The 25,357-nt window shown below is 58.8% G+C and overlaps 1 protein-coding gene across 2 annotated transcripts in view; it reads left to right on the plus strand.

Moving 5' to 3' along the window:
• ALDH1L1 (aldehyde dehydrogenase 1 family member L1) overlaps positions 1-25,357 on the plus strand; it is a 46,952-nt gene that overhangs the window by 15,406 nt on the left and 6,189 nt on the right. Inside the window, exons 9-20 of one of the 2 annotated variants that reach the window (XM_074344151.1) lie at positions 48-139; positions 5,108-5,255; positions 6,415-6,534; positions 7,632-7,759; positions 10,043-10,193; positions 11,070-11,140; positions 13,381-13,486; positions 14,680-14,767; positions 21,476-21,569; positions 22,916-23,015; positions 24,212-24,310; positions 24,567-24,697. In XM_074344151.1, the coding sequence (XP_074200252.1) occupies positions 48-139; positions 5,108-5,255; positions 6,415-6,534; positions 7,632-7,759; positions 10,043-10,193; positions 11,070-11,140; positions 13,381-13,486; positions 14,680-14,767; positions 21,476-21,569; positions 22,916-23,015; positions 24,212-24,310; positions 24,567-24,697 (1,328 nt within the window). The remainder of the gene's footprint in view (positions 1-47; positions 140-5,107; positions 5,256-6,414; positions 6,535-7,631; positions 7,760-10,042; positions 10,194-11,069; positions 11,141-13,380; positions 13,487-14,679; positions 14,768-21,475; positions 21,570-22,915; positions 23,016-24,211; positions 24,311-24,566; positions 24,698-25,357) is intronic. The other variant, XM_074344150.1, reaches the window with a different exon arrangement.

Consider the following 25,357-nt stretch of genomic DNA (forward strand, 5'->3'; position numbering starts at 1 on the left):
TGCCCCCGCCCCCCAGGAGCCATGTTCTCACCGCACGTGCTTTCCAGGGTGCCTGGAAACGCATTCTCCCAAGCATCCTGGAGGTGGAAGATTCCACTGATTTCTTCAAGTCGGGGGCCGCGTCGGTGGACGTTGTGAGGTAAGACCAGGAGTGGGGGTCCCGTCCCAGGAGTCTCTGGGTCAGAAGTCACCCCAGAACTATTTGTTATTTTCTTGGATCATGTGGGTCAGGGAGCCAGAAAGGACTCGCCTGTGCTGACCTCAGGGCCACCTCGAGTGGGTGGCAGGAGCTGGGACAGCTGGGCAGGGGTGTCCGTCCCCACCCCCCAGCCCGGAGCTGGCTTCTCAGTGCGTGTGTCACAGCCCCAGAGTGGCTGCTCTGGGCCTTGGACGTCTAGGTGGCGGCTCACAGCCCTGCAAGTGCGAGGCCAGCAAGCAAGTAGCTGTGGCCCAGGGTCCTGTGGTCTCAGTGTCACCAGCCCACCCAGTGTCACGGACAAGGTTGGGGCTGAGACCCGCCTGTCCCGGGAGGAAGACCAGAGAATGTGCGGCTGTTTTAAACGGCCACCAGCCCAACGCCCGTGAAAGCCAGGGTGGGTGGGGGAGGAAGCAGGCAGGGCGGCCCGGGCAGGTGGTCTAACCTCAAGGGGCCCCTCAGTCTGGGCAGGGGCGGGCAGGGAGTCACGACTGCAAGTCTTTTTAAACTTGAGGCATAACTTTATGCGTAAAGGAACGCATGGGTCTTAAGAGAGCAGCTTGGTGGGCTTGGGTCTGACGCGTGTAGCCCGCGCGCGCTACAGCATACGTGTAACATGCACATCGTGCGACGCGCGACGTGCCTCGCACAAGCTGCGCTTTGCTCACGGTGTGGACGCCGCCCCCCACCCCGGGGGGCCTTCTGCCCCTCCCCAGCCAGCGCCCTCCCCCCCCTCCGTGGACAGCCCCCCACCGCAGACCAGGCCACCTGGCCTCTCCCAGCGGCAGGCTCTGGTCTGCAGAGGGAGGGAGGGCTTTGCGCCTCCGAGCACCAGGGCTGCTGGCTGGTAGCTTTTCTGCTTGGAGTGTCATCATCTGGCTGAAGTACCGGTGACGCTGGCTGCGGAAAAGGAGTTTGGGAGTGTCCCCCCCGCTTCAGGTTCCGGAAGAGTGTGAGAGGGCTTGGTTCGCTGTTTTGAGTGGCTGGTGGGACCTGGCAGGGAGGCCGCCTGCCGGGAGGCGTTTGGTCACTGCTGTCATCCCTTTACCCGACGTCGGTCCGTCAGGCTCGTGCTTCCTCGCGCTTCAGTCTGGCAGGCGCACGTTCCTGGGACTCTGCCCGTCTCTTCTCGGTTGTTCGCTTTGTTGATGTGCAGTTGCTCACCGTAGACCCTTGAGGTCCTTCCATCAGCGTGGCGTCAGTTCTGATGTCTCCTGCGTCATCTGCTTTGTTTGGTTTGACTTCTCTGCTTTCTCTTGCCTGGCTAAAGATTTGTCTGTTTTTTTATCTTTTCAAAATCCCGCTCATAGTTGCGTTGCTCTTTTCTATCGTTTCCTGCTCCTGGTCTCTATTTTGCTTCTTTCGACCCTGATCTTGGTCATTTCCTTTCTCCTGCTGCCTCTGGGCTTGGTTTTTCCTTCTTGTTTTAGTTCCTTGAGGGGTGGAATGATGTGGCTTAACGTGAGGCTTTTTCTTCACGCAGACATTTGTCGCCAAACGCTTCCCTCTAGGGGCTGCTTTTGCTGTTCCCGTAAGTTGTGGTATGTTATGTTCCCATATTCATTTGTTTCAAGGCGTTTTTTGATTCCCTTTGATTTCTTTGACCCGTTGGTCGTGCAGGGGTGTGTTGTTTTAATATACACATTTTTGTGGGTTCAGTTTTCTTCCAGCTTTGATTTCTGGTGTCTACCATTGTGGGCAGAAAGGACGCGCGGTTTTCCAGTCTCCTTGAACTTGCTGAGCCCTGTTTTGTGACCTAACATGTCACCTGCCCTTGGAAGACTCTGTGTTCCGCTGCTGCTGGGTGGAATAGTCTGATATTTCTGTCAACAGCTAAGTCCTCTGCTTGCCAGCCTTCCCCTCGGGTATTCCGTGCATGATTGACAGTGGGCGTTGAAATGCCCCACTTCCCTGTGACGCTGTCTCTCCCGTCAGTTCTGTGTGTCTGTGGCGTGTATTTAGGGGGTCTGCTGCTGGTGCACGAGTGTGAGCTGTTCCATCTCCCCGGGGAACTGGCCCTTTTACCGCTAGGCAGTGTCCTTCATTTCTCGTGGCCGTTTTTGACTTAAGGCCTGATTTGTCGAACGTGAGTGTGGCTCCCTGGCTCTCTGGGCTACTGTCCTGTCACTTGCAGACTGTGTGTGCTTCCACCTGCAGTGAGTCTCCTGCAGCACACGGGTGAATACTGCCGTCTATCCAGTGTTGCAGTCTGTTTCGACAGGAGAGTTCAGTCCGTTTCCATTTAGCCAGATCACTGCCGAAGGACCTGCCTCTGCTGTTTGTCTGTCTGTTTTCTGTGTGTCTTTTATGTGTTTTTGTTCCCCAGCTTCTCTGTTACTGCCCCTTTTTGGTAGTGTACCGCTTTGCTTGCTGTCTCTTTTTTAGCCATTTCTTAATTACCTTGGAGATGACGATAGACGTCTTTAACTTAACCACGCTGTGGCTTAAATAATATCGACTTGGTTTCAGTCCTATGCAAACACTCTAACCCTTACATCTGCATCCCACCCTTGACGTTGTTGTTACTGTCACAGGTGACATCTTTGTATTGAATTCCCGTTGATACAGATTTCAAATGACCGTTTTATGCATTTGCGTATTAAGTAACATAGGGAAAGGGAGAAGCTGCAAACCTTACCAGAAGTCCCGTGACGCTGACTTTCCTGTTCACCTGCATTCTTGCCTTTACCAGTGTCCTTTACTTTGTCCTTAAGGCTTTCAGGTTCGCTGTCCTTTCGTCTCAGCCTGAAGGAAGCCCTTTAGGGCAAGTGTACTAGCAATGAACTCCCTTTGCTTTTGTTTGTCTGAAAATGTCTTATTTTCTCCTTCATTCCTGAAAGGTAGTTCTGCGCACATAGAATTCTTGGTTGACATTTTTTTCCTTTCAAGACTTTAAATACGTTATCCCACTGCCTTCAGGCTTCCATGGTTTTTAAGGAAACCTGGCCTTTGACCTATTGCAGATCCTTTGCATTTGCTGGGTCTCTCTCTTGCTACCTTCCAGACTCCTTTGTCCCTGGGATGCGTCAGGCTGGCTGTAACGTGTCTTGGTGTGATCCTCTTTGAGTTTATTCTGCTTGGAGCTCATTCAGCTTCTTAAATGTGTATATCCACCCATGTGTTTCCTCAGATTTGGAAATGCTGGGGCATTTTTTCTTCAAGTATTTTTCCTGCCCCGTTCTTCCCCGCTCCCCTGGACCTGCTGCAGTGCGTGCTGATGTAGCTGTGAGGTCCCGCTGGCCACTCTCCTCTGATCCTGGTGCTGGATGGTGTCGCGTTCCTGCCGTCTCTGCTGTCTCAGACCCGCTCCTGAGTCCGCGGGGCTCCTCACTGCGCAGACTCCGTTGTCGGCCTGAGCAGCTGTTTGCTTTGCTAGCATAGTTTCTCTCTTTGTTGATGCTCTCTGTTTTTCGTAAGTCATCTTGCTGGTCTCCTCTCCTTCCTCATCCGTGGTTTCCTTTAGGACAGTTGCTCTAACATCTTGGCCTTGTAATCCCGGTACCTGGTCTTCCTCAGGGATGACTTCTTTCAAATTCCTTTTTCCTGTAAATAGGCCTGTTTCTTTGTATGTTTTGCAATTTTTTTGCTCAAAACTGGACATTTTGAGTGTTCGTTGTGGCAGTGCTGAGAGTCTGACCCTCTCACTCCTTGGAGGTTTTGCTAAATCTTGCTTGTTGAGGGTTGGAGCCATCCAACTGTGACTTCTCCGAACTTTTCTTCGCCCAGTGTGCATTCCTTGTCGCGTGCAGTCATTGGCGTTCCCCTTCTGTTACCTCTGTGGCCAGCCAGTGGCCCAGCCAGGATTTTCTTAAGCATCTGGATCCCAAAGGGGGGAAAATACTACAGAAGCTGCTTCAGCCTGTCGGGTCGGAAGGATGGCGGCCAGCCCTTCCGCGGCTCCTGGGGGATGAAAAGCGGGGTCCTGGGGCTCAGACAAGTCCTGACGGCCGCCCCAGCTCCCGCAAGCTGCCGCCACTGCCTCCTGCTCGGAGACGGAAAGGCTGGACGTTGCCACCAGACACCAGTCTCTTCACCACCACCCCCCACCCCCGGGAGCTGCATGCATTCCGCCAGACTCTCGAGCTCCGGAGCATCTGGTCTGGACAGGTCTTGGCAGTTCAGCAGCTGTTCAGGTAGAGGGCTGGGTTTTTGGAGCTCACCATTTTTGGGGGTCCAGTCGTAGGTGTTTATTTCTCTTGGGTGAATACCTAAGGGTGTCGGGAAGTTCATGTTTGATTTTTAGGAAATTGCCAAACCGCTTTCCAAAGTGGTTTCCAGAGCACCATCTTACAGTCCCTGTGGCATGTACGAGTGTCCCCCAGCAGCTGGTGCAGCCAGGCTCTAAATCTAAATCCACGAAGCCATTCTCCGACCGGGCGACGGAGCATCCTGTCACGTGCTCATATTCCATCCATTCTCCTTCGCTGAAGCATCTGTTCATCTTTTGTCCGTTTTTACTTGGACTTCTCCCTTAGTATTGAGTTTCAGAGTTATTTCTATATTCTAAAAACAAGTGTTTTATCAGATGTGTGATTTGGAACTATTTTCTCTCAATCTGCGGCTTATCTTTTCGCTTTCACAGTGTCTTTCAATGATTATTATTAATCTTCCATTAAATATTATTATTATTAAATATAATTCTACTAATATTTAATCTTCTATTAAATATTATTATCTTCTATTAAATATCATTGTCTCATTTACTCATCAGAAGTTAGTCGAGGAGCCATGTTTATTCCAGTTTTACGGGCAGAGAAACAAAGGCTCAGAGTAGCTGGTTACTTGTCCAGGGTCACACAGTAGTAGATGGTGGAGTCAGCTTGAAAGCAGAGCCTTAACCTGGTTCTCGATGACCCCTGTGCTTCGGGCCTGCCAGGCCTCCTCACGCCCCCTTCCCACCTTCTCCCCCAGGCTGGTTGAGGAAGTGAAGGAGCTGTGTGATGGCCTGGAACTGGAAAACGAAGACGTTTACATGGCAACCACCTTCGGGGACTTCATCCAGCTGCTGGTGCGGAAGCTGCGGGGGGACGACAAGGAGGGCGAATGTGTCATCAACTACGTGAGTCCTGGCCTCCTCCCCGCGGGCACGGGCTGCAGCCCCTCAATCCCACATCTGCAGATCCACAGTGACACAGGGGGACACCTGGACCCCAGAGCCCACCCTCAGTGAGCCAAGCCCCCCTCAGTAATGGGGTAGCCTGAAGACGCCTGGCAGGAGGGCGAACTCATCAGAGGAAACTGGTGTCCAGGGCTCAGTGCACCGGGGACACTCTCCTGAGACGGGAGACAGGACATGAGGAGAGACTGTTAACAGTGTGCGCCTCCCCCGCCCTCCTCCTCTGCGGGCTTTGCTCCTGGTGCTGCGTCTCCCCTGTGCTTCCTGCTCTGCAGCTCGTCCTGCACCCCAGTGGCCCTGGCCCCGGGTCTGGCCCACCACTGCCCCCTCTGTCCCCGTCAGCCGTGGCAGTGCTTCCTGTTCTTGTCAACCTCTGGGTCGACTCGTGGCTTCACCTGTGCAGTCACCTGCATTAAAGTCCTTTGGGTGAAACAAAAGAGATGTGGGGAGGTCAGTGGAGGGAGAGAGAGGAGCTGGGAATGTTTCCCAGTAAGGGAAACAGATGATCCCGAGCTTTTAGCTTGTTCACATGAAGCATGAGGAAGCCACTCAAATCCGTTTTTAAAAGAAACTCTTGAAAAGTCATCCCTAAGGTGTCTTGGTAGCTACCAGCTCCCATGGGAAGTAGCTTTGTGGTAGTTTGTTTGGATGGCAGTTTGGAACAAAAGCTGATGAAGACAGTGCAGGAGACCAGGGTGGACCCCAGGTGGGCCTTGGGATACTGGGTGAATGACCGCTGAAGCGGGAGGGCTCCACATTCTCATGGAGTGGAAAGCCCGGAAGGAGGTGAGTGGCTGTGTCGTGCCTGGTGGCCACAGCCCAATCCACCCACTGGTGCTCCCCGCGTGGGGGTCTCAGGTCAGCGGGTAGCGAGTGGCAGGGCCGCAGCTCCCGCTGGGCAGTTGGGCCGCAGCGTCTGTGCCCGTTACCTCTTCTGATCCTGAAGCTCTGCCCGCACAGTCACTCCCTGGGAAGCAGGGCCCTTGGCTGTGCGTGTCGGGGGCGAGGGGCTCCTGTGTCTCTGGTGGGCACGAGCCCATCACTGCCGCCCGTCTGCAAGGCCTCCACACTGCAGCTCAGGCCTGCGGCCCTTCCTCCCCAGGTGGAAAAGGCAGTGAACAAGCTGACCCTCCGAATGCCGCACCAGCTCTTCATTGGGGGCGCATTTGTGGACGCCGAGGGCGCCAAGACCTATGAGACCATCAACCCGACAGATGGAAGTGTGAGTGTAGGCCCAGCCCACCCCCAACGCTCCTCTCCATCCACACCCCCAACCCTGGTCTCCAGGTCCCAGCCTTCCTACAGGACGCAGGGGGACGATGCGGTGGGGAGGGGCTGGGGAGGCAGGAGGACTCTAAGGGTCCAGAGCTGAGTTAAAACCCCCCAAGGAGGAAATGGAGGCCTTCCTCCCCCGGTACTTCAACAACAGCCCCCGCGGGGCCCCGCCATCAGGAGGGCCTCCCTCGAATCCCGGGTTTGTCAGACTCCTTGGCTGTCACCCTCCTAGGTCAGGGGGGCACATGCTCTGCGTTGTCACATTCACACCTCAGACACACCTACAGGTGCACAGTGGGGTTCCTGTCCTGTCCTGTCCTGTCCTGTCCCAGAGCAGCTGCAGAAAGCAGGGACCCAAAGTCGGTCACGGGGGGTTTAAAAGAGTGCTGCGAGGCTGTGTGGACACAGACAGGTGCCCTCTGGCAGGAACATGGGGCTGTCACCACCTTAAGGCCTGTTCTGGGAACCCCGGGCGGGAGGCTGTGTGGACAGGGCTGCCTGGCGCTGGGGCCGGCGGAGAGGGCGCAGCCTACCTGTGGAGACCCGCAAGGAGGCGCTGGCCTCAGCCCTCGTACGCCCATCTCCCGCCCGCTTCCCTTTGGCTGAGGCCAGGTGGCAGGAGGCGTGGGGCCTGTGCTGACATGCAGGTGGGCACCCTCAGGGCCCTGAATCGGGGGGCGGGCTGGTCCACACACCTGTTTTACTTAGGATGTAAGCCCCACCCCCACTCCCCTCCACCGGACTCACTACAATTGTGAGTCTCTGCTCTTGATTTCAAAACACTAAGCTGACCTCGGCCTTGCCGCTGCAACCTGAGTCTGTCTCCCTATTTGGGGTCAGTGGGGAGTAAAGAGAAGGCCCTTGGGACAGACACACAGACCTTCCTGAAGGCCCCACCTTCCCTCTCTGTGCAGACCCTCCCGCACCCGCCCTCCTGTTGGCCGACTGACTCCTCCGAGCCCCACAGTTGGCCAGGGAGCAGGTGAGGGTGGTGTGTATGTGCCCCGACCCCAGGGAGGGCTTCACAGCTCTGCTCCACCACAGGTCATCTGCCAGGTGTCCCTGGCCCAGGTCAGCGACGTGGACAAGGCAGTGGCCGCTGCAAAGGATGCCTTTGAGAACGGACTGTGGGGGAAGATCAGCGCGCGGGACCGGGGCCGCCTCCTGTACCGGTGAGCCCCACCCCCACCCACCTGTCGGCCACCAGCACCTTCAGCTCAGGGTGGGGCTGGGTGCTTGGGTCCTGATGGGAAGAGGTGGGTCCGGACAGCAGTGCTGCCAAGGCCTGAGGCTCAGAAAATGCTTCTCGGAGGAAGTGGCCTGAGAGGCAGGAGGGATTTCCGGACACGGATGGCTTCAGGGGAGAGATGTCCCGGGGGAGGGAACAGTGTGGGCAGAGATGAGGAGGCACAAAGGGAGGCTGGGCTTTGGAGAGGCCGCAGGCTGGCAAGGGTAAGGTCTGGTCCTGGGCCAGCCCAGATGGGCACAGCCATTCCCGGGGCTGGCTGGGGCTCTGTCCACAGAAGCCCGTTAGGCAGGCTGGGCGATCCTTCTCTGCCTGTCCTTGCTCAGCCTGGCTTCCAGAATCCCTGGTCTCACGTTCCCTTTTTGTTTAAACCAGGGTGGAAGGGGGCCCTCTCCCCTTGGTCCCATCAAAAGTCCAGGGAAGGACTCAGGGCTGCTCTGGCTGATGACCACAGAATGGGAGTGAGGCCTGGAACCAGTGGTCCTGTCAGGGAGGGGCGGGTGCCCCCAGGGAGTGGGATGATGTTCCCAGGTGGGAGGCTGCCAACCTGATGCACTGCGCCGTGTCGGAAAGCCTGTGAGCTGGTTTCAGGAAACTGCTTCTGTCTCTGAGTCCGGGGCGCCAGGCAGGGGGTCCAGTCCTGCTGTGGCCCGAGCATGTCATCTGGTGGGAGAGCTCCCACCGTGGCCTTGTAGTCAGAGGCCTTTTGTTTCTATTCCAGACCAGAAAGGCCAAGGCAGCCCCACACAGGGAGCCAGAGGGAGGGGCTTGCATGGTTGCAAAGCAGAATAGAGATGGGGTGTTTGGGGCACAGCTCAAGGTAGTTTCAAACCCCTTGGAGAGCCATCAGTTTTAGGAAGGCATTGGCTGGAGACCTGAGCCCCTGGAGATTCTGGGCACCTGGGCCGGTGGTGTGAGCCTGGCCCTGGAGCAGGGACCTCATCCTTCCCCAGAGACACTCTGCTGCCGTCAGGTGGCACGTGTCGTGATAGCCACATTGGGCACAAGGACCTCAGGGGAGGTGACTTGGCAACTGAGTGGACAGACATCTAGGGCCCAAGGGCTCCGGTCCCTGCCCCAGGCAGCCTCCCAGCCCCTGTGGAGGAGGGGGGCAGGACTCCCCAGAGAAATGGCCGCAGGGTGCCCCTGGTTCAGCAAGGGGGAACAGGTGCTTTCTCTGCCTTTGTGGTAGACACTCATCCAAGTGAGCGTCTGACAGTGGGCGAGGTCTAAAGAGAGGTGGGGGGCGCTCAGGACACTGCAGGGAGGCGTGTCAGTCTGGGGTGGGGGGTCAGGGTCAGCTTCCCAGATGGTGTGACGTTGAGTCGGGGCTGAAGGAGGCTGGGACGGGAAACAGGAGAGCAGCCAGCACACAGCACACAGCTCAGCTCCTAAGGGCCCCAGGCGGGAGGCTAACTTTCCTGAGCACCGGGGTGAGGCCGATGTGGGGGCGCAGGGGAGGCCATGGGCACCGTGGCCCCAGGAGGAAAAGGGCTCAGGGCCAGGGCTGAGGCCTGAGTGTGGGGGGCAGCGGCGGGGTCCTGGAGGTGCAGGCAGGACAGGAGCAGACCCGGAGTGTCCGGGCCGTGCTGGTGGCCGTGTGTGGGAAGGAGTGGGTCAGCCGGCCTCTGTCCTCGTGTGCAAGATCTGTATCTCCACCTGCCCCTGATGCCTGAGGCCCTCACATCAGGGAGGGGGACCCCGTTCCACCTCCCAGGCCGCCCACAGCAGTGACCGGCCAGGACCACGGAGAGCGGCTGGGCCTGGCTCAGACTCCAGGAGGCTGTGCAGAAGCACCTGCCCCCGCACACCCCCTCCCGTCATCCTCCCACCGCATCCCTGGTGACAGTCAGCCCCAAGTGCTTGGTGCTTGAAGCCCGGCACACATTCCCCTGGCTGCGGCTGCCCAGAGACAGAGAAGGCAGCCTCCTGGTCAGTGGCCTCCTGGTCATAGACAGGAAGTGTTACTGGGAAGGTGTGTGAGGGTTAGAAAGCAGTGGAGCCATTGGCATCTCAGGGAGGAAGGAGAGAGGGACAGAGGGCCTCACCCTGACACCCATGCAGCCAAGGATGCACTGCTGCCCCATGTCACAGAGGAGGACACAGAGGTCAGCACCTCTGAGCAGGGCAGAGTTGGGGATGCAGGGCAGGGCCCCAAGTGGTGGGCAGGCAGATCTGTGCCTGGCCCGAGCCCACTGACCCTCGCCAGGCTGGCGGAGCTCATGGAGCAGCACCAGGAGGAGCTGGCCACCATCGAGGCCCTGGATGCAGGCGCTGTCTACACGCTGGCCCTGAAGACCCATGTGGGCATGTCCATCCAGACCTTCCGCTACTTTGCTGGCTGGTGTGACAAGATCCAGGTGCGGCTCCTGCGGCGGGTGGGCGGCAGGGACCCCGAGGGCCGCGCTCCACTCCACCTGCTACAGAACAGAACCAGCCACCACAACCTCCTGGCTTGAAACCACACCGTTTATTAGGTCCACTTCTGCAGGTGGGAAGGCGATTGGGCTCAGCCGGGCCCCACACTGTTCTCACGAGGGCCTGCGGGGCAGGGCTGAAGCTCGGTCCCTGCCGGCTGCGGCCAGGGCTGCTGCAGGCCTCTGTCTCGTCCTCGCCCTGGCCCTCTGCTCCCGTCCACCTCCCGCCATCCCTCTTCTCCCACTAACTAGGCTGGGGTTCCCGTGGTGATGCCAGGCCCACCCGCACCATCTCCTCATCCTAAGGCTACCTGTGCCGCACCATGTCCCTGCAGGGACAGCCCACCACGCCTGGGTCCCAGGAGTCAGGGCATCGCCTTGGGGCCATGACTGGAGGCTTGCCTGCTGCGAGCAGTGATGCGTCAGCCTGTCCCCAGGGAGACCCACGGCCACGGCACACAGTGTCTCTGCCCGGTTAGGGCTTCTCAGCCCCCTCCTCTCCACAGGGCTGGGGAGTGGGCGTAAGGATGAGTGGGCCGCCTGGTGCCCCCTCCCCATTCGCTGCTGCATCCCAGGGCCTCCTGGGCCAGCACAGCCTCACGAGGCCCTATCTGTTCAGGACCTGCTTCCCATCTGAGGACACTGCCAGGCTCCGCACCTGGCCCCCACGTCTGCCTGCTCTGCCCGCTCTGAACCCCTCAGGTGTCCGTGTTGTACACAAGCCGGGGGCATCAGGACACAGCCCCTGCCTCTCTGGGCCCCCGCACAGGGTTGCTGAGGGGCCGGAGCCCCTCCCACTGAAGCCCCCACTTCTTTCAGGGCTCCACCATCCCCATCAACCAGGCCAGACCCAACCGGAACCTGACCCTGACCAAGAGGGAGCCCATCGGGTGAGTCCACGCCGGGCACTTTCGCACAGGGTGCGCAGGGGCTCAGACGGCCCCTCTGTGAGCTTATCAAACAGCTGTTTGTCTGCCGGCTACCACCTTCCCAACGTTCCAGGTGCTGGAGATGCAGCAGAGACCAAAACTGATGGGCATGCTGCCCTCGCGTCCAGGCGCCGCGTGACGGCCCTGTGGCCGTAGATTTATTCAGCCTCTAGCATAACCTTTCATCAGTCAGAGTCCTGGGAGGAAACAGGACCCCCCTAAGGTTTATGTGAAGCGTATAAGGATCTGTGTCCGTAAGGGTGAGGAACTCTGCACGGCAGGCAGAACTCCCGCGGAGAGACAGGCCCTCAGCACTAGGAGGAGTTGTGCCATCAACACAGAAAGACTAGGTCTGGGAAGGGATTCTAAACCCGAAGCACGCGGCCTCCTCTCACCGTCCGATGCCCAAAGGCCCGCGGGGGCAGCGGGCCCACTCAGCACAGGGCGACCGGCGGTGACTGCAGAACACAGTGTCCTTGCCCACAGGGCCCAGTATGGGGCTCGCTGATGCGGGTGTGGACAGGCACCTGGGGGATGGCAGGGCTCAGGGTCAACACGCAGACACAGACGCTGAAGGAGACACAGGGGTCAGGACACAGGGTCAGGACATGGGGGCTGCAGGGCCCCTCAGCAAAGAGCCGCCCAGCCAAGGGGTCAGGAGTATGGAGCAGGTACACTAAGCCCCACCCTTGGGTCCAGTCATGGGGGTCTCTGGGGGTCACTGAGCCTCCCGCCGCCCACCAGCGTCCATCCTGTCAGACTGAGCACACTGACCCTGCCTGGTGTCCTGCGAGGCCTGGCAGGTGTGGGTTTGCCGGGGCAATGCTCCGTGGCCTGGGAGGCTCCGACCGCACACCTCCGCGGTCGACCTCCATGTCTCGCCATCTGGGGCAGGAGTCCCAGACAACACGTGGTGTCCGGAGTTGGTGCCTGAGGCCACTCCCCTGGCCTCTGGTGCTCGGGCCCTGTGCCTTGGAGCACGTGGCCTCTCCCTCCGCGGTCTGTCTTCTAGAAGGATGGCAGCCACGTGGGGTCAGATGCCCCCACCCCCAGTGAGGCCTCATCTTAACTAATGACACCCGGGACAACCCTGTTTCTAAATAAGGCCACGTTCTGGGGCCCTGGGGGTAGGACTTCAGCATAGGGACCTGGGGGCACCACTCTGCCACGATGGCGGATGTCTCTGCCGCGTTTTCTTCTTTGGAGCCCCCTTGGCCGGCCCACTTCTTCCTCTCTGGCGACCTCTCCCACTTCCTGGGGACACCTGCCCAGCTCCCTCCGCCACCTTGTTCTCTGGGTCTGCCGGGTGTGTGTGTTGTGGGAGCCGGCTTCCCAACCCCTCAGACAGCCCATCACTCCCAGGATGGTCTGCGGACCCCCAGGCCCTCACTGGCCCCTGCCCTGTGGCCCTCACCGTCCCGCCCTTGGTCACTGCACACGCTCCTCCGTGCCTGGGGTCAGCGAAGCAGTCGGCTTTGGGGAAACGTTCTGTGATGATGATGGTGGTGGTGATGAAACAAGTCATTGGCCCGTGCTGGGCTCCTGGGGACCAGCTGGTCTGTGTGACATGAAGGGCAGGTCGTGAGGGGCAGGGCCATGCCTGCAGGGAGCACGGGTGTCTGGGAGGTGGGGGCTCCTCCGTGGAGACACTACCCAGCCAGCGGCTTTCCCTGGGACCGAGGGGCAGCACCAACACTGGACACATCTCTTCATGTGAAACAGGCTTTGCCAGGGCTTCCAGGCTGACTGCACCCTTCTCGTCTCCATGGGACTGACCCCTGTCCTGATTCCCAGGAGGACCCTTACCCCCATGCACATGTGACCCTTGACCCACTCCCACATCCTCTTGGCCCACCCATACAACACCTGACCTCCCCCCGTATCTTCCCCAACCACCCTGTGACCCTGACCCTCCCCCGTGTCCTCCTGGCCCTGCCTGGTCTCACCGTGTCGGTCTGCTGTCACCTCCCCGTCTCCTGGTGCTGCCCCTACCAAACTGCCCCTGGACTGTCTCCCAGTCCCGGTCCCATCAGAAACTGTACAGGGAAGGGGGGCTGCAGCCAGATTGGACATCCTGCCGTCAGGCCAGGGACGGCAGGAGCCTGGACCTAGAGCGGGCGTCAGGCCCGAGAGAGGGGGCAGTGGCGGGTGCACGTGGGGCCAGGCCGTGTGGGGAGACGAGGGCTGCCCCTGTGTGGCAGGGTCTGTGGCATCGTCATCCCTTGGAACTACCCCCTGATGATGCTCTCCTGGAAGACCGCTGCCTGCCTGGCCGCTGGGAACACCGTAGTCATCAAGCCGGCCCAGGTGGGTGTGGGCGCATCCCGGGGGGCCGTGGACTGGCGTGAGGGAGGCCCCCCGCAAGGGAGGGGACGGCCATCGGCACCTGGTGTTCTCTGCACCTTGAGGGCCGGCGCCAGGCTGTGCTTGTGGGGCTTGGTGAGCGGTCAGGGATTTCTCCACAGACACCAGGCATCCGGATTCGGGAGCAGAAGCCTCCTCAGTGCCCCGTGTGGGCCCTGGGCTCGGGGTCTGGGACAGCCCGGAGTATCTCCTGTCAAAGCTGGTGCTTCAGAGACCAGACATCTTAGGGAAGCCCCTGTGTCTGTCCCATGGGCCCCTGTCAGGGAAGCCACACGACCGGGGCCCAGAGGGGGGACGTCAGGGCCCCGCGTGGGAAGACACCCCTAGAGCCTCGCCTGCACTCTGGGGAGTCCAGTTAGGAACTGAAGACTGGGTGCTGGCCACGCTCCCAGGGGTCCCCCTCCCTCAGCTCTCTTGGGGCACTTTGGCCCCAAGGGCGTTAGCAGGGTAAACCCAACAAAGGGTTCCTGACACTTGGAGTTTCACCCAAGCCAGGCCCTCCTCAAGCACCTCAACAGCGAGACCAACCGCGTAGTAATTTCTGCGCGTTTGCTTGCTCAGACATCACAGTGACCCCCGAGGCGGCCCTTAACCTCTCCCTCCGGGGGTGGGGGGCTGCTGACAGGTCAAAGCCCTTGTCCCAGGGCGGCCGTCACCCAGCCCCCGGCGAGGTCTGAGCACTGCACAGACTCAGCTCGCAGCCCGAGCCGGGTGGTGGGTGGCGCGCAGACCACAGACCCAGGGGAGGGAAGCGACCCCCCTCCAGAAGAGGTGCGGGACGGGGCGCGCGGCACCGGGCACTGCCGGGGCGCCGAGGTGCTTCCGCGAGGCCGGTGGTTCTGACGGTGGCTCAGGAGAGGTGCTCCCAGCAGCCTCTGAGGACGAAGCCCTGCTCGGCAGGCCCGAATCGGACACCCTGAGGGCTTGGTGCACTAAGTGAAGGAGGAATGAGGGTGGAGGGGGACCCTGGCCTGGGTGCTGGCTGGAGCCCTGGCAGGAGGAGGGCGTGCTCCCAGCCCCACCTTGCGCTGAGGCGGACACAGCCTGCCCCTGCCTGCTCTCCTGGCTGCTAGCTGACGAAGGCAGAGCCCTCTTCCCAGCCCCACCTGACCCAACCTCCTTTCCTGCCTCCTCAGGTGACCCCACTCACAGCCTTGAAGTTTGCAGAGCTGACCTTGAAGGCTGGCATCCCCAAGGGCGTAATCAACATCCTGCCAGGATCTGGTAAGGGCCACGGACGGGGGCACCTGGTCAGAAAAGGGCCTGCTGCGTGGTGTGCCCAGGCGGGCGGGGCCGAGGTGGGGCGGCCCCTGGGGGGCCGAGGAGACCCTCCCGTGGTGGGGGAGACCCACGCCTGGAACGGCTTAGCTTTCAGACGCCTCCCTGGGTGCTTTACGCCTTCTGTACGTGTGTATGTGCTCTGGACCGGCTACACAGCGGGGCAGTTACCAGCTAAGAAGGAAGAGGAAATCCGCATTTACCCCAACTTCTGTTACTGTGTCGTCACCTTTACTGGTGTCCTTCCTAATTTCTGTGGGTTTGAATTACTGTCTGGGTCATTTGTCTTCAGCTTGAAGAACTTCCTTTAGTATTTCCAGTAGGTGGGTCTAGCAACAGATTATCTTAAGTTTTCGTCTAACTGGAAATGTTTTATTTCGCCTCTATTTTTTGAAGGGCCGTGTTGCGGAACATGAGGCTCCTGGCGACAGGCATGTCCTCTACGTTTTGATCACCACCCCACTGCCCGCTGGCCTTCTCTGTTTCTAAGAAGTCGGCTGTGGGTCTCATTGGCCCCTTGTTCACGAGTCATTTTCTCTTGCTGCCTTCAGCTTCCTTGGTCCTTGTGTCCCAGTGTTTTCACTCTGGCACCAGGGCCATGGCCTCGTGGTGGCTGCCTTGGTGGGGTTCACGCAGCCTCTTGGGCGACAGAGGCACGGTCTCAGCAGACTTGGGAAGCCCCAGCCGCTGCCCGTCCCCTCTGGCCCTCCCGCTGCCCGCTCCGCGCTTCCCTCGTCCTGTTTCTCTCTGGTCTTCCGGGTGCGTCATCTCCAGCCACCTTCGAGTTCGCTGACTGCTCTTCCTCCTGCTCAAGTCTGCTTTTGAGTCCCGCTGAGCTCTCACTCCTGCTGTGCTGCTGTCTCCTTGTTCTCTTCTCATTCGTGTGCAGTGGCACCGTCTGCTGAGACGCTAGCGTGGCTGCCGTCAGGTGTGGTTTGGTTCAGTCCCTTGCACGCGCCTGTCGTGGCTGCCTGGGGCCTCTGTCTGGCAGTGTGACGCCTGGGCCCTCGAGGCCAGTCTGTGTCGCCTGCTTTTTCCCTTCTGCGATGGGTCATATTTTGCAGTTTCTTTGCATACCTCTTGATTTTTTTTTGTTAAGAAGTTATATTTTAGGTAATAATTATACCAGCTCTGGTCTGGTCCCCTGTCCCCCCTCCGGAGTGTGTTCTCACCATTTCCTCGCTTGTTTAGTGCCGCCTCCTTCCCAGTGAGGCTGTGCCCCGCCCGTCCCCACGAGGGCAGCTGTGGAGGCTGTCCTCCCCTCTCCGCGTCTCTCTGTTGCCACACCAGCTGTTCGGCCCCAGACTGCGGGCTGGCTGCTATATTGCTTCAGCAGTGCCCTGGGGCCAAACTGCTCCACAGCTTGGCCTGATTATACCCAGGCCCCTTTGCGAGGACAGTTTCCAGGGCCAGCCCTTGAGGTTTGCTCTTACGTGGAGGGGCCCCCCCACCGGTTCTCACTGCTAAACTAGCTGGCCTGTGGTTTACTTTACTGCTGTCATGGGGCTGCCAGCCTCCTCTTAACTGTTCACCCAAAAGCCTCTATTGTTTTTAGAATGTCCTCAGGATGGAACTCCCTCACACAGTTTCAAATAAAGTCAGTCCCTTTGGGGAGTGATTGGGAGCTCTCTGCCATAGAAAACCTCTCCCACCGGCCAGAATCTCTGAGCCACTGCCTGAGGCGCTGGCCCCGTGGAGGAGCTGCGGCCAAGGGGATGAGGTCCCGGGAGCCTCAGCCCGCTGCACCTGGGGCAGAGCCCTCGCTGCGTGGGGGGCAGGTGGGCCTTACTCACGTGAATCTAGCCCCTGGAACTCAAGGTTGGAGAACATGAGGACCGCTGCTGCCCCCCAAGAGGCCACACCCCGGCCCGCCTTCCTGACCACACCCGCCTGGGCAGCGGGCGGGGAGAGCGGTTCAGGTACCATAGACGCTGCTGGATAAATGTCTCTTCGTTTGCTCCCTGCCTCTAAGAAAATCTCCAGAGGCTTTGAATGGTTGCTGCTTCATGGCTTCAGCAGCTGTGGCCGTTTCCCTGGGAAGCTGTGGACCGGGCTCCGTGCTGGCCTTCAGAGGTGACTCTCACCTCACACTTCTAGGACACGTTGTGTTCATGTGTTTATTATTCTTAAATAATATGTCATTGCAATTTTGATATCCTCTCTGACTAGTGAGTAAAGAGAGTTTTTATTTTTCAGGCGTTTTCCCCTAGAATTCTGTCCCCATATTTCCAGTTTTATCATGTTGTGGTCAGAAAACACAGCCTGTGTGGCAGTTGGCACAGTGCCCCGGGCCAGCGGGGTGCCCAGCAGTTCTGGGTCGCGGCGTCCCAGGGCCGTGCTCCCTCCAGGGGCCTCTTCCGGCGCGGAGAGCAGCGCCCTGGCCTGCACCTTCCTGAGTGTGTGTCCAGACGTCCCCTTCTGTCAGAGCACTTTGCCCTCGTCCAGCACGGCCTGCCCTGTCCCCAGATCACCTGCAGGCTGTGCTTCCGGGTCTTAGGGTGTCAGTGTGTGGACCTGAGTGGGGCACAGTCCCACCCAGAAGAGCCCACAAAAACTCTGCTTTCTGAAATGGAGAATTCCTTGTGGCCTGGTGTACGATGCCTTCTTGTAAATACTCCTTGGATTGCCCAGAACGGTGACTCGTTGTTATTATTTGGCTTTCTTGGAGAGGTTTAGGTCACAGAAAAGTCGGGTGGCAAGTCTACACGTCCCCTACCTGCCCCGCCCCCCTACATCCAGAGCCTCCCTCACAGCGTCCCACATCTGTCACAGCTGTCACCCGGAGTCCACGGTTTACATTCGTGCTCACCCTTGGGGTAGGACATTCCGTGACAAACTTGAAGTAACATGTATCCCACACTGTAGTAGCAGGTGGAAGAGTTCACTGCCCCAGGTCCTCCGTGGAGGAGGACAAATCCTGGTCACCCCTCCCCCAACCAGCTCCTGGCAGCCACTGATCTTCCAACTGTCCAGAGTTTGCCTTTTCCAGAATGTCATTAAGTTATGATCATAGCATTTGTCGCCTTTTCAGATCGGCCCTTTCACTCAGTAACATGCATCTAAGGTTCCTCCCTGTCTTTCCGAGACTCTATAGCTCATTTCTTTGTGGTGCCAGATAGCACGGACCTCAGTTTATTTATCCATCACCTACTGAAGGACGTCTTGGTTGCTTCCAACTTCTGGCAATTATGAATAAAGCTACTATAAACATCCGTGTGCAGGCTTTGACGTAGACAAAAGTTTCTGACTCCTTTGGGTAAATGCCAAGGAGCAGGATTGCAGGATCCTATGGTTAGCGTATGTTCAGTTTTGTAAGAAACTGCCCAGCTGTCTTCCAAAGTGACTGCACCGTCCTGCACCCCTGTCAGCACGGATGGGAGTTCCCGCGGCTCCACGTCCTCACCAGCACTTTGAGTGTTAGTGTTCCTGATTTTGGCCTTTCTGACAGGTGTGTAGTGGTGCCTCATTATTGCTTTAGTTTAAATTGTTCTGACAGTACATGATGTTGAGCGCCTTCCATTTGCTTACTTTGCCATCTGTGTATCTTCTTTGGTGAGACGTCTTTTCAGGTCTTTTTCTCCTCATTTATCCCTCTCTTCCCTTTCTCCTTTGATAGCCATAGTTTGTTTTCTATGTCCATGAGGCTATTTTTGCTTTGTAAATAAAATTTATATCATTTTTAAAAAAATTCTATTTATAAGTGATATCATATGATACTTGTCTTTCTCTGTTGGACTTACTTCACTTAATATGACAATCTCTAGGTCCATCCATGATGCTGCAAATGGCATTATTTCATTCTTTTTTATCGCTGAGTAGTAGTCCATTGTATAAATATACCACAGCTTCTCTATCCAGTCATCTGTGAATAGACACTTAGATTGTTACCGTGTGCTGGCTGTTGTAAGTAGTGCTATTATGAACACTGGGGTGCAGGTGTCTTTTCAAATTAGAGTTCCCTCCAGATATATGCCCAGGAGTGGGACTGCTGGATCATAGGGTAAGTCTATTTTTAGTTTTTTGAGGAATCTCCACGCTGTTTTCCATCGTGGCTGCACCAGTTTACATTCCCACCAGCAGTGTGGGAGGGTTCCCTTTTCCCCACAGCCTCTCCAGCATTTGTCTTTTGTGGACTTTTGAATGATGGCCATTCTGACTGGTGTGAGGTGACTCCTCATTGTAGTTTTGATTTGCGTTTCTCTGATAACTAACGGTATTGAGCACTTATTGGCCACCTGGGTGTCTTCTTTGGAGAGATGTCTATTTAAGTCTTCTGTTTCTGTGCCAGTACCATACTGTTTTGATTAATGCAGCTCTGTAGTGTGTTCTGAAGTCAGAGAGCACGATTGCCCCAGCTCCATTCTTCTTTTTCAAGACTGTTTTGGCTATTTGACGTCTTTCGTGTTTCCACACAAATTTTGAAAGATTTTATTCTGGTTCTGTGAAGCACGTCATTGGTAATTTGATAGGGACCGCAGTGCAGTGAGTCTGCATTGCCTTGGGCAGTGTGCCTTTGCCCACCCATTTTTAGTTGGACTGTTTGTTTTCTTATCATTGAGTCCTTTGTGTGTTGCGGATAATAGCCCATCATCAGATAGATCTTTTGCAAATACTTTCTCCCCAAAACAGTACTTTTTAAAGCAGGAATGGGGGGAGTGGAGTCAGTACCAGAATCCTTATGGAGCTTCATAAGAAGCCAGTGTCCCACTGCAGAAAGAAGGCCAGTGTCCCACTGCAGCCCCTCCGGCACAGGAGCTCCCGGGCCTGAGGCGGGGGCAGCGGGTGGCGCGGCCCAGGGCCGGGCCTGGGTGATTACTGGGCAGGGAGGGAGCTTGGGCAGCTGGCTGCACCGGACACGGAGAGCACGGAGCAGGAGCGGGTCTGCGGAAGCTCAAGGGTTTGGCTTCCAATCTGCAGAATTTGAGAGTCTGTAAGATGCCCAAGTGGAACCGCGGAGCAGGCCGAGGAATGACACCTGGGTCTGGGTCCAGGGAAGCCTGTTGAGAGACAGGTGTGGAGGGTGATGTGCCTGAAGGTGGCACTGAAGGGGCGAGCCAGGGTGAGGCCACTGAGGAGAGCCCAGGAGAGGGGAGGGCCCAGGAAGGAGCCAGAGCCGCTGAGCACTGAAGATTCTGGGTGAGGAAAGTGCGAGCAAAGGGAATGGAAACAGACAGACAGAGAAGGAGAGGGGAGAGGCGGAGAGGAGACAGGTGGAAGAGGGAGGGATGTCGGGAGGTCTGAGGAGAGGTGACCCTGAAGTCGTACCAAGAAGGAGACCAGGATAGATAAACAGGTTATACTGTACAGCAAGGGGAAATATATCCAACGTCTTTTAGTACTTCAAAGTGAAAACGAATATGAAAACGAATATATATATGTTCATGTTTGACTGAAGGATTGTGCCGTATGCCAGAAACTGACACAACACTGTAAACTGACTATAACTGTAAATTGGCTATAACTCAATTTAAAAAAAAAAGAAGGAGGTTGGGAAATGAATAGGAATTCAATACATTCAGGGTGCGATCCGAGGAGGCCTGGTGTGGGCTGTGGGCTGTGGGCCGTGGGCCATGGGCTGTGAGCTGTAGGCCGTGGGTTGCGGGCCGTGGGGTGTGGACCGTGGGGTGTGGGCCCTGGGGTGTGGGGTGTGGGCTGAGGGGTCTGGGCTGTGAGGTATGAGCCCTGGGGTGTGGGGTGTGGGGTGTGGGCCGTGGGGTATGGGCCATGAGGTATGAGCCCTGGAGTGTGGGGTGTGGGCCCTGGGGTGTGGGCCGTGAGGTGTGGGCCCTGGGGTGTGGGGTGTGGGCCATGAGGTGTGGGCCCTGGGGTGTGGGGTGTGGGCCATGAGGTGTGGGCCCTGGGGTGTGGGGTGTGGGCCGTGAGGTGTGGGCCCTGGGGTGTGGGGTGTGGGCCGTGAGGTGTGGGCCCTGGGGTGTGGGGTGTGGGCTGTGAGGTGTGGGCCCTGGGCCGTGAGGTATGAGCCCTGGGGTGTGGGGTGTGGGCCCTGGGGTGTGGGCCGTGAGCTGTGGGCTGTGGGGTGTGGGGTGTAGGGTGTAGTGGGGCTCGGAGTCCCAGGACCCACACAGGAGAAGCGGCGAGTGCCAGCTGGGTGCCCTCACCTGGGGTGAAACCCAGTCACTGGAAGCCGTGTGACAGTGCGGGTTTGCTGCTGTCACAAGCACCACGCGTGGGGCAGCTTAAGAGCGGATGCTTATTCTTTCCCGTCCTGGAGGCTGGACACCCAGGATCAAGGTGTCCAGGCTGATTCCTCCCGAGGCCTCTCTCCTTGGTGTGTAGACGCCGTCTTTGCCCTGTGTCCTCACTTGGGTGTGCCTGTCAGTGACCTCCTCTTGTAAGGGTACTGGTTATATTGGACCAGGCCCACCCTAAGGACCTCATTTTAATTTGATCACCACATTAAAGGCTCCACCTCCAAATGCACTCACATCCGAGGTACAGGGGTCAGGGCTTCGGTATATGAAGTTTGAGGGGCAGAGCTCCACCCGCACCAGGGAGCAGGCCCAGGGAGCCCGGGGCACTAGGCATGTGGGACACGCAGCCCAAGGCTCCAGCCCCCGGTGGACAAGGAGGCGTGGCTGGGTTTATGTCTCCCCTGGCACTGTGTCACCCTGCCCCCCCCCACTCCTCCCACAGGCTCCCTGGTCGGCCAGCGACTCTCGGACCATCCCGATGTGCGGAAAATCGGGTTCACAGGCTCCACGGAGGTGGGAAAGCACATCATGAAAAGGTACGTGGTCGGGCGGCGGGTCCAGGGCTCGTGTGGCAGAAGCAGCAGCCTCTGGTCAGCGTCCGGAGGTGGACCGTGCTGTGCTTCTCAGGCCCCGGGTTGTGGCCTTCCAGGAGGGGTCCCTGCAGGCTCTGGGTCCCGGAATCTGACGGGTCCGCCCGGGGCAGGGGCCTCCCTGCGGCCACGAGCACATGAGGGCCGGGGCTGCTCCGGGTGGAGATGAGCTGTGACCGCGAGACACACAGGTCTTAAACTTGGCACGAGGTGCAGTATCTCAGTGGCTTTTATTTAGACTGCAAGTTGAAATGGTAAAACTTTTTATTAATGGAGTTAAGTCAGTATGTTAGGATTGATTTCACTGAGTTTTTCTTAGTTTTCTTAACGTGGCCACCAGACAGAAGGTGCGGGTTCCTGTGGCCAGGGCAGGAGGCTCTCTCCCCCTCACAGCGCTGGCCCAGGACCCTCCGCTGTCCTGGCCCTCGGACTTCAGCCTCTGGCCACTGGGTTGTGTCACTAACTCACGATACCACCTGGGCTGAGCCCCGGCCCTCCCTTCCAATGGGGGTGGTTTGCGCGCACAGTGTTTCTGGCCTGTGTCGCACAAGCTCAGAGCAGCAGATGGGCCAGACCCCAGGGCGGCGGCTGCAGCCCCGGGCACCACCGGGCCCCTGAACCCCACCCGCTGCAGCTGAAATTCCAGGGTGAGGTTTGGGTGTCTGCACAGCGAGTGACAGGTACAAATGGGGAGGAGCTGGGGCCATGCCGAGCACACTGACCCACAGGGTCTCAGAGCCCTTTCTCCAGGACGCGCGAGGGCCACTTCTGCTCTGTTCCAGGGGTCAGTGTGTGGCCTCCCAGGGCAGTCCAGCTGCAGCAGGGCAGCTCTGTAGGGGCTAAAGCAAGGTTTCCCCAGTGCAGCCCCCGATGTGCTGTGATGCTCTGTCTCCTGGGACACCTGTCTGTGCCCCCAGGGGCCGCACCCCTCCTTGAATGGCCACCATGCCTGTGCCCGTAACAGGGCTCTGCGTGACCTCCTCTTTGGGGTCAGGCCTGAAGGAACTGAGGCTGAGCTGACTTCTGAACGGGCGGTGGTGCAGGGGCAGTGAGAGCAGGGCCCTGGGGTGGGCCTGGGCTTGGTGCTGGGCTCAGAGCAGGAAAGCCCGGGGTAGGGGGGCAGGGGAGAGGAGGGGGAGGGCACTTGGGGGAGGGGCCATGGCCTGGCCTCACGAGGGGGCCCTCCAGCCCCACCTCTGCTGCTCTTTGGAGAGCCGTCCTCGCCCCTCCACCCAGAGCCCCTGCGTCCCAGGCTCCCGTGGACCTCGCCCCACCAATCCCTGTTCCTCCAGCTGTGCCATGAGTAACGTGAAGAAGGTCTCCCTGGAGCTGGGCGGGAAGTCGCCCCTCATCATCTTTGCGGACTGTGACCTCAGCAAGGCCGTGCAGATGGTGAGGGCCGCGCGGAGGGAGCGGGGCGGGGGCCCCAGGTCCCCAGGCAAACGCACCGTCGGCCTGGACCACAGGGTCACCACAAGCATAGACTGACAGGAGAGGCCTAGGGGACAAAGAGTGGCGTGTGCCCTCCCAAACAGACCCCCAAGAGGTGTGACAACTGCCAGGATCACAGAAATCAGCTCCAGAGGTTGGGAAACGTGAGCCAGGTCCCACCCGTTCTGACATCAGTGTGGCAGGTTTCCTGTCCGAGAGAGGAGCAGGCAGAACCCTGGGCACTTGGGCAGCAACCTCCCTGGACCTTGTGTCCGCACTTGTCCAGCCCCACCAGGGACTCGCTGGGCAGCCTTTCTGGGCCTCGTGCTCTCACCGGGTGGCAGGGAGGATGGAAACGGGGGTTCAGGCGTTAGTCTGAAGGGTGTGGACCACGTGGCAGGTGCCGTGGGGGGGCTGTCCTGTAGTCATTGTCGTGATCGGTCTCCTGAAGGCCTGTGGGAGCAAACTTGTCAGGCCTGGTTCAACCCAGTGCCAAGATGTCCCACCACCCAGGCCCCACTGTGCCTGGGAGGACACTGTGGCCCCGGCACAGCTTGGAGGGGGTTCAGCCTCATTAGGGGGTAATCAGGGGGCACCGTTGGTCAGTCAGGGGTCTTGGCGGCCAAATGGGGGCCTGTCTTTGTCACTGGGCACTGCAGCCCAGCCCCTACGCCAGGCCCCCTGGTCTGAAAAGCAGGATCCCGGGCATCTGAGGACATTTATTCTGGACCTGGGCCTGGGCTGGCCCCTCCCCTCCCCAGGGGCCCACCCTGCTGCCTGATCCACGCGACAGCCCCTGTCCAGCTCAGCCCCAGTGTGCAGCTCTGACCCCCTACCCACCCAGAGCCCGGCCAGCATGCGGCCTCAGCTCACTGTGCTCCACTCCCCCTCGTCCTCTCCTCTCTGGCCTGGGCCCCAGCGGGGAGTCCCCCTCCCCACGTGACCTCACTCCCCACGCCGTCCCCTCCGGCCTCTCCTCTCTGGGGATGGGGAACCAGTGGGGCAGGTGTGCCCAGAGGAGTGGGCCTGGATGGCTGCGGGGTCAGGACACATGCCTCCCTCCCCTTCCCTATCAGAAGGGGGCATCTGGGCCCGATGGGGCTGGGGGCTGCGTCCAGGCGTGGTTGCGACCCAGGTCGTCCGTCTCTTCTGCACAGGGAATGAGCTCTGTCTTCTTCAACAAAGGCGAGAACTGCATTGCGGCCGGCCGGCTCTTCGTAGAGGACTCGATTCACGACCAGTTTGTGCAGAAGGTGGTAAGTTCTGCCGCAGGGTCTTGGCTCTGCTGGTTGACCCAATGCAAGGGGCTGGGGGGCGTGGAGGCAGGGCTGGGCCAAACAAGCCTTCACTGGCTTTCATCATTTCAGCAAGAAATAGCAGGGGGAGGGGACAGCTCAGTGGTAGAGCACATGCTTAGCATGCACGAGGCCTTGGGTTCAATCCCCAGTGCCGCCATTAAAAATAATGATAATAATAATAACAAATAAATCTAATTACCTCCCCCCAAAACAGTCTGAGAAAAGAAAGGAAGAAAGAAAGAAAGAACGAGTGAGCAGCCCACAGCTCACGCTGGTGCAGGTCGTGAGGGGGAGGGGCTCCTGCCGCTCCTGTCACAGAGCTGAGCCGCAGGGTGGGCGCCGCAGGTAAGGCGTGGGCGGGCGTGGGCAGCACCTGCTCCCGCCTTCCCACGACTAGAACCAGAGGGACCACTCTCTCCCAGCTCTGTGGGAAGGTCGTCCCTGGCCGTTCAGCCACAGCAGGGCCTGGGAGCTCTGGCTCAGACACCCTCGCGCCCTGGAGAGCAGATGTGAGGGGCCGGAAGCACTGCCGCTGTGCAGGGTTAGACAAACTGAGTTTGGGAAGCTAGGAGAAATGAGAGCGGGTCTGGGCCCGGGAATACTGGGTGAAAATGCTGAAGGAGGGGAGGAGCGGATTTCCTCGGAGGGAGCTCATCCCTCCCAGCACGTGGTGGCTGAGACAGCGACGTCCACGCGGCCTGCAGTCCCCGCGGCGTGGCAGCAGCCGGGGCCTCGTGGAACTGAGCTCTGTGGCTGGTGGCCGGGCAGCTGGGTGCTGGGTGGCTATGCTGGGCTCAGGCACAGGCAGGACCAGGGCAGGAGCCCCAGGAGCGAGAGCAGGCGTTCAGAGGCCTCTGAACTCACTGGATGTGGCTTCTACTGGCTCCTACTGCCCGAGCAAGCCACAGACTCAAGGGTGGGAACTGCCCCCCCAGAGGGGACCATCAAGAAAGGAGAGCATTCGTGCCCGTTTGTGTAACCTTCCACGGTAGGGGAGCTGGTTCT

The sequence above is a fragment of the Camelus bactrianus genome, chromosome 17 (assembly GCF_048773025.1).
Source record: "Camelus bactrianus isolate YW-2024 breed Bactrian camel chromosome 17, ASM4877302v1, whole genome shotgun sequence".
Taxonomy (NCBI): Eukaryota; Metazoa; Chordata; class Mammalia; order Artiodactyla; family Camelidae; genus Camelus; species Camelus bactrianus.